The following is an 8,472-nucleotide window of genomic DNA, read 5'->3' on the forward strand; positions in this document are numbered from 1 at the left end:
ATCCCCTGTATTTAAGTTCTTCCCAGGCCATCCCCTGCCTTCTTTGTATTAAAAGCCTCCTCTTCTGGGCCTTGTCTCCTCTAGCTTCTTGACTGGGGAGGGCAGGGGGATGGCAGGGGATGGCTTAGTAAAGGCCTCGGGGCTTTATTCTTTCCAGCAAATTTGGGGATGGAGCCCTCAGCTGGCTTCTGGCTCCTAGACCCTGAGTATCCTCTACGACTTTGTTAGGCCAGCTTTCCACCCACTGCTCTGGGCTGGTTGGGGTCAGAAGCTGCTGATCCCTCAGCTAAGCTGTGGCTGTTCAGTGTGTGTAAGGGCTGGCTGTGAGGTCTGAGGACTGAAAGAAAGACAGACCTACAAGTTAGGCTGATCTGCACCACCCAGGCCAGGTTAGGAAGCTTTAGGAGCTAGACTGCCCTTGGGGTGGGGGTCCGGGTGGAGGTGGGACCCTGCATTGCTCACTGCTTGGGGACAGTGTCAGAGGTGGGAATAGCTCTGCCCTTGGTCTAAATTACAGCCAGGCTGCATGATTCCTCACAGCAGTGACTCTGCCAGGTTAATGTGTTCTCCTGATTCCACCAACTGGATAATTCAGCTTCTGCTATGGAGTGAAGTAAAGAGGAGATGGAGAGGCTGATTGGAGAGGCAGCAGTGCAGGGAAGTGTCCTCTTCAATGGAAAATGAGCAAGATGTGTTAAGGATCGGCTCTGAACTTTCCCTTAATGCCTTGGGCCCAACAGCTGAGCCTACGGTTCTCAAGCGGCAGCGTGGTCCCCTTGGGGGAGGAAGCTACAGGGCTTCCCTCCTGCTCCCCTGCTCGTGAGGCCTCCCCCTTGGACAGACCTGCTCCTACCTTCATTCTCCTGGGGCCAGAAGGGTCAGGTTCAGATTGAACCCCTGAAAACCCTGTTGTGGATCAGAGGATGTTACTAGAATTCACTCCTTATGTCCCGCCTTAAATTGAGCTCAACGACAGCATACACATACCTCTTGAATAATACTGCAAGTAACATGGAAATGCCCCTTAATACACAAACCCCTTTTCCATTAGCACATTCCCAGGGAGAAAGGAAAGTTTGAAAATGAATGCTTTTGGAATTGACTGAAAATAATCCCTCTTACAGCTTCTAGTCTCAGCCTTGGTCAGGTGAGACTTCTGCTGTAGTTGGGCTCTTCCTTCCTCCCAAGCAATGGGAAGCCATGAGAGGGTTGAAAGCAGAAAAGTAATAGGATCTGGTTCACAATAAAAAGAAAAAACAAGTCACTGCTCCGTGGAGAATTAATTAGTAAATGTTTGGGGAAAGAAGGGCATCCACTTAGGAAGCTATAGTAAATAGCAGGTAAGAGGTGATGGTGGTGTGAGAGGGCCAGCAGAAGTGGGGAGGCAGAGCTATGGTTGGGTTGTGTTTGGAGGTGACGCCAACAGATCTTGCTGATCTGTTAATTGTGGGATGAGATGAATGTGGCACCATAGACAGTGTGACATTTACCAAGATGAGAAAGACCAGGTGGAGAAAGCAGGATGAGAAGGATCAGCAGTTTAGTTTGCAGTGTCTAGTAGATGTAGGGAAGTTGAGTAGGCAATGAGCTCACTGCTATATGTTTTATAACATATGAAGCCATGTGATTCTGAGGTGCAGAATTACACCTCCCACCTCACACTCCAGTGGTCTCAAGTGCTCTCCTGTCTTCTCCCCTGATGGACTCAAGGCTACAATTAGATGGGTGAGGGGCAGCCACTGTAGAAGCTCTTAGCTCTGTTCGTAGCTCTGAACCATGCAAAAGACACTAGGTGGGGCCCTCCCCATCTCTGCCTGTTCCTGTCCTCTGAACACCCCCCTGGTCATCATGAGGCCTTGGTACCCTCTCAGAGTCACAGCCCCAGGGGTCACTGAGGTGTGCATTTCTTACTCCTTTCAAAACACTGAGGTGAGCAGCATGACTGAGGGGTGGGGAGGAACTGAGAGAACAGCAGGTAGGGTTCAAAACATCAAAGGGATGCAGGTCCTACTAACCACTTTGTGGACCCCATCAGGAAGCCCTCCACAAGCCACTGAGGATACCTCACCTCCAGATCCCGCAAGTGGCATACAGGCACCCCCAATCTACCCAGAAAACTACTGGAATAAGAAAATTTAGCAAGCAGGCAAGATACCTATGGTATTGTGTGCAAATATCTGTGAATATACTAAAAAACACTGAACTGTGCACTTTAAGGGGGTGAATTGTATGACATGTGAATTATATTCCAACAAAGCTGTTTATAAATAAAAATCAAAAGCACCCCCGAGGGCTTCCCTGGTGGCACAGTGGTTGAGAGTCCGCCTGCCGATGCAGGGGGACACGGGTTCGTGCCCTGGTCTGAGAAGATCCCACATGCCGCGGAGCGGCTGGGCCCGTGACCCATGGCCGCTAAGCCTGCGCATCCAGAGCCTGTGCTCCGCAACGGGAGAGGCCACAACAGTGAGAGGCCCACGTACCAAAAAAAAAAAAAAAAAAAAAGCACCCTCGAAACTGAAAGATTCAAGGGCAATATACAAAAATCAACTGTATGAGCAGTTGGGGAATTCCTGATATAGAAGTGCAAAGTTGAAGGATTTACATTATCTGATTTCAAGACTTACTGTCTTGAAAAACTATAAAGTTACAATAATCAGAACAGGTGGTATTAGAGTAAGAACAAACAGATCAATGATACAGAATAGAGAAGCCAGAAATAGACTCACATTTACACAGTCTATTGATTTTTTTAATGTACCAAGATAATTCAATGCAGAAAGGAAATACATTTTTCACTGGAAAAAAAAATCTTGACCCCTATCTAACATAATAGCCAAAAAAAAAAAATTAATTCAAGATGGATCACAGACCTAAACAAAAACTAAGGCTAAACCTATATAAAGATTCTAGAAGAAAACCCATGAGAATTATTTTGTGACCCTGGAGTTGACAAACATTTCCTAGGACAGAGAAAGTGCTAAGTATAAAATATTGATAGACTGGACTTCATCCAAATTAAAACCATCTGTTCATCAAAAGACAGCATTTTAAAAAGTCACAGGCTAGGGAAAAGAATATTTACAATACATGTATCTGACAAAGGACTCATATCGAGTATAAGAACTTCTAGAACTCAGTAATAAAGACAAACAATCCAATAAAAGTGGACAAAAGGCTTAAACCAATACTTCATAAAAGAAGATATATGAATGGCCACTAAACACATGCTCCTCATAATTGGATCCATGAGCATTTGAGGACTGAAGGGAGAAATTAAAGTCCCTGCGCTCTAAGGGCACAGGAAAGATCCCACATATGGAGCCTGGGTAAACGAGGGGGCTGGGTCCCAAGATGGAGGCAGACTCAGACAGGAAAGAGGCCAGAGACTGGGGTGTTGGTGAATGTGGTGACCCTAGGGGCAGGGAGGGTGCTGGGGCTTTGAATGCCACCAGGACCTGCTCAGACTCAATCCAGTGGGCAGGGAGGAGCTGCCCCAGGGGCTGAGGAGCAGAGGGGTGACACCATCCAAGTGAAGGTTTTGAGGGTGTGCTGGGCAAGTGGCCTGGGGTGAGCATGATGGGGGTGAGCCTCCTTCTCCAACCCCATTCTTCTCCACCATTCTTCTCACCCTCTACCAGAGTTTCACCCCAGAGGCTCTCAGTAGACCCCCTCAGGGAAGAGTGGGAAGGAGAGAAGAAAGGAGGGGTCAGTGAGGGTGTCAATGGGATCAGCCCTCTGAATATGCTCCCAGCCCCAGAGCCTTCTGGGGAAGGAAAGCAGTACTGCTCGTCCTGGGGGCGTCACAGATTTCCCTGGTATTGTATGAATGGGTCAGCAATTCAACTCTTCTAAGGTAATCATTGGTAGCAGTTTGGTCTATATACCTTTCTCCCTCTTTATCTGCGTTTATAGCATACGTGTATAATTATATATCTTGACAGTTTTTTACCATCCCATCCAATGACGGTTTTATATCCCATCCAATGGGATCATAATGATGTTCAGCTTTTTCACTTACAAATATATCTTGGGTATACCTTCTCATCAGTACACACAGATCAAATTCATTATTTTTCAACAGTTATGTTGTATTCTATAGTTTGAATGGACTATAAACCATTAAATCAACGCCCAATTTTACCAATTGGGGATATCACCAATAACTACCTTTATACACCTTTACATCAATGGGCCACTATTTCTGGTATCTTGCTGTTGTAGCTAGGGCTTTGGCCATTTCCAGCAGAAAAGAATGGACAGCACTTCTGTCTTTTCTTTGGAGGGGGCTTAACTGTCGGGAGCCAGCCTGGTGCTTGAGTCATAACTGCCCTTATGACATCATAGGTCTCCCTCCCCCACTTTCTCTCCATGCCATGACTAGAGGAACACAGACCTGAGGGGATTTGAACCATCTACACCCAATCCATGTGGGACCAATAGTGAGTAAGAGAGAGACTGACACACTAGGCTTTTTTAGGGATGGCCCCATAAATCTCTCGGGATGAGGGGATCTCCCTGACATCTGAATACTCTGGGAAGCCCTGTACGCTGGGGATGTGTGGGTTACTTAATGGAGAGGGAGGGAGAGCAGCCTCCCTCTTGCCTTTCCCCTAATTGCTGATTGCAGGAGAAGGACCAGCCCAAAACAATTAATGAACACACCAAAAATGAGCCTCAGCAGAATGAGCCGATCTTGAAATCTTTACCGCCAGCACCATCACCGAACTTAGAGAAGGCAGAGGCAGGAGGAGCCTGGACTTGGATGTCTCTGGTCTTTGTGTCCTAATGCTTGTGGCTAGTGTCTTTTGTATGTTCCAGAGCTAAGAACAGGAATAAACTCATTCTTGTCTGTCCTCTTTCCCCATATTTTTCTAGGCTACACAAGAGAATATAGCTGCAACAAAGGGAGTAGATGATGCTAATAAGAGACTCAGAGCAGTATGATCCCCCCACCCAGATGACACGGGGCTGGGGGTGGGAATGTGGCAGTTGTGTTTGTGGAATGGAATGGCCAACATATGGGAAGCTGGGCTTAATCAATGGTGTGTGTGTGTGTGTGTGTTTGAGCGTGTGCATGTATGTTTGCTTGCTAATTAAGATTTAAAGTTTGAAAGTCAAGAGAAGTGAAGATGGGGAAGAGATAAGAGAGGTAGAATTTTATAGGATGTGGGAACTTTTAATACTATGTTATCACAGAGGAAGAGAGCAGGTTGTGGATTGGAGCTGCAGTCAAGGATGAAAGAGCAGGATTAGAAGAGGAAGCCACTTCTCCAGTAGGTGAGTGGGGTCTGAAGGGAAGGATCATGGATCCTGGTCAGGCTCAGGTGGACTATGATAACCCTTTGATCATGGTATTCTTGCTCTAGGCTGGCCAACTTGACCCATGTAAAACTGGGTAGCCAGGACAGATATACTACCATTTTACCGATGGGAGCTCTGAGATTCAGAGGTCAATGTGATGTATCCATGTCCATTAACCAGAGTGCGGCAAAGAAAGGACACCTACCTACCTGGTCTTCTGGTTCCAGCCAGTGCCTTGTCCAGTGCTCTTGAGGTTCAGAAGAAGGGGTGATTGTTGATAGGGCATCAGGATCCCTTCCTGGCACACCCTGGGGCTGAAGTGGGTGGGGAATATCCTCCAAATGTCTCGTCTTTTTTCTTGTTAGATCCCAAGAACCCAAAACAGGCCTCCCATCAGTAATCCAGAAGTAGTAAAGATCCAGGCCTGGTGGCGGGGCACCCTGGTGTGCAGTACACTGCTGCACGTGGCTCTCAGAGTGTGGATCATTCAGGGCTGGTGGAGGCATAAGCTGGTGAAGCTGCATGAGAACAGGCAGCGGACAGCTCTGGAGAACTTTACACGGAAGGAGTGGGTGCAGTCAGGCTGCAGTCCTGGGTCCGCATGTGGCGCATCTGTTGGCGCTACTGCCATTTGCTCAACGCTGCCCGCATCATCCAGGCCTACTGGAGATGCCACTCCTGCGCTTCCCAGGGTTTCATCAAGGGCCACTACAGAGTCACGGCCAACCAGCTGCATCTCGAACTCGAGATCTTGCTGGGCTCAGGGCCTTGCATTGTGACGGAGTGTATTCCCCTTCCAATAAAGCAGTGAAGCGGTCTTTCCCCAGCTTCTCTCTGCTTGATAAGCTCCAGGAGGTCAGGGCCAATGATGGCAAATAGTTAGCATCTCATATGCTAGCTCTGAGGAATTGGCAGGGGTTGTCTGAGGAGGATGATTTTGAGCCACTGTCCAGACTGAGCAGAGACTGTGATTGTTTAGCAACGTCTGACATAGGTAGGAAAGTTGGGGGTACAGATCTGCCATGCTGCCAACTCAGGGAGCATCACTCATGTTCAGTCTATGGAAATGGTGCCTCTCCCTAAGGCTGTGTATAATGGAAGCCTGGGGCAGGGGTGGGGTTGTTGCGCACAGCAGCACTTTTGCCAGGAATTCACTCACCAGGTCTAGTTGCTCTGGGTGTGATCTCCCAGCCACCCCCATGGCTGAGAGAAGCACACCCACCCCAAGCTCTTGATCCTGGCTCCTGTTGGTTTGTAAACTGGCCCCTGTACATGGAGGGCAAGAAAAGACCGAAGAAAGAGGCAGATTACCCCAGATTAGTAGGTGGCAGGTTTAGTAAGCAAGGGAACTTATTTACAAGACTTGTTTTGGGCGGCCACAGACAAGTAGATCTCCGTACTTGCTTGCCAGACGCTTGCAAGTTTATATAGAGGCCTTAATGAGGTTCAGCCACATATACCACCCAGATGTTCTTGAGAACACATTACTCTCTCAAGGCTGAATCCCTGAAAATGCCTCCCACTGTGGGAATGGCAGGCAGAACATACATTCCAAGGACAGGGGAGGGGGTGAGGGGCATCTAATTGCCTGGGTCTAGCTTGTGAGTACAGCTGGCGGTCACATCCTTTCAGTGACCTCCAACAGCTCCCTGCTGTATCTTCATACTTGACCTCCAAGTCAGAGTCTGAGCTCCAAACTGAAAATGGTTAGACTGCATAGCCCCTGTCCTCACTCCTACCTCAAACTCTGTCCCTCACTCTGTGATCCCGAATGCAGGCTAGGACTCATTCCCCTCCAGACCTGGTTGGTGTGGGAAGTTCCACAGGTGTGGAGGTGGGGAAAGAAGGCAACCCACTTCTAGCCAAACCTTCTGGTGAGTGTCATCCCCTAGGCTATCACAGACCTAGAGCTGAGAAGCCATCAGCTGTGTCTGCCTCTCCCTCTCCCCAGTCTCTGCAAGAATTGATCCAGGTGGAGCTCAGACCTCTGACAGCCCCTTCTTGTGAAAAGCTGCCACCTGGGGTGAGACTGGCGCCTAAGTGATGATAAAGGGCCAGTTAAGAGGTCAAGGTTAGGCTGTCCTTTTGCCCATCTGGGCACTGCTGTTCCGTGGGTTCCTGCAGAGGGAGGGGTCTAAGGTCTTGGGTTATTCGCCATTAAACCTGCAAACTCAGAAGCCCTATGTCCAGCCCAGCTCCATCTCCTCTGCCCTGGCAAGTTGGTCCTTCAGCTCACATTGCCCAGAAATCTCATGCTCCAGCTCTCTGTCTTGCTCTAGGGCTTGAGCTCTGTCTTTCTTGCTTTGTCCTTTTGTGTCCTGCCCTGTCTCACTCAGGTCCTAGTCTCTCGCTCTTGCTCTGAAGGACTTCTATCTCCTCTCTCCTTGCTTCTCTCTACTGTGTTCAGTGTCTCAGAGTAAAGGGCAAGGACTTTGCAGCCAGACCAAGCTAGGTCACACCAACCCTGGCTTCCCCACTCACTGCTGTGTGGCTGCAGATATGTCATTTTCCCTCTCAGAGCCCCAGTTTCCTGAGCTGTGAAGTGGGGCTAATGATCCTCATCTTTCAGTGTGAATGTCAAGTAGCATAAAAATTCAGCCTCAGCAACAAAACAAGGAAAGAGGGGTCGCACCCACAAACCTTAAAAACTGGCCGTCAGGGTGGGAGGGAAATAATGTTTAGCCCAATTAAGAAGACCAAAAGTTAGTGTTCCCTACCATCAAAATCAATTGCAAATGTTTATCTGTTAATGCTTGTCTGTAATGAAAATTTACATATGTCATCTCTGAAAATGTCTTTTCATTCACATAGGTATGAAGTGAAATATCTGGCACCGCCAAATAGTGATATAAATTCCTGAGCATAGGATTATAATCGAGACTAGTCATCACTTGGAAGATATCTGTAGACTTCTATGAGGTTCTTTTCTTGATATTTGCCTCTAAGCATGTCATTACATTGCAGATCAATTACTTCCAACTGAAGTTCAGGTGGTTGTTCCTCAATTGCTTAGATAAAAAAGTTTAGAAATATGGAAACTCCTCTTGTACTTACATGGAAGTCTGAAAAGTGCTTGTTGCTGGAACTCTAGTTTGAACTCAGAGAATATATCCACTGAAAATCTGCATAAGAATGGTTATCTTGCTTCTTGTTTTAACTGTTGACAGCTCA

The 8,472-nt window shown here is 47.7% G+C and overlaps 1 protein-coding gene across 1 annotated transcript; it reads left to right on the forward strand.

The window, feature by feature from the left end:
* Positions 1 to 3,576: 3,576 nt before the first annotated feature.
* On the forward strand, positions 3,577 to 6,112 carry IQCF1 (IQ motif containing F1). Its single transcript, XM_065885908.1, is given in 5 exon segments — positions 3,577 to 3,582; positions 4,628 to 4,741; positions 4,876 to 4,938; positions 5,667 to 5,871; positions 5,874 to 6,112. Coding segments are annotated over 5 exon segments (627 nt in total).
* The last annotated feature ends 2,360 nt before the right edge of the window (positions 6,113 to 8,472 follow it).

This window comes from Phocoena phocoena, chromosome 10 (genome assembly GCF_963924675.1).
Source record: "Phocoena phocoena chromosome 10, mPhoPho1.1, whole genome shotgun sequence".
Lineage (NCBI taxonomy): Eukaryota > Metazoa > Chordata > Mammalia > Artiodactyla > Phocoenidae > Phocoena > Phocoena phocoena.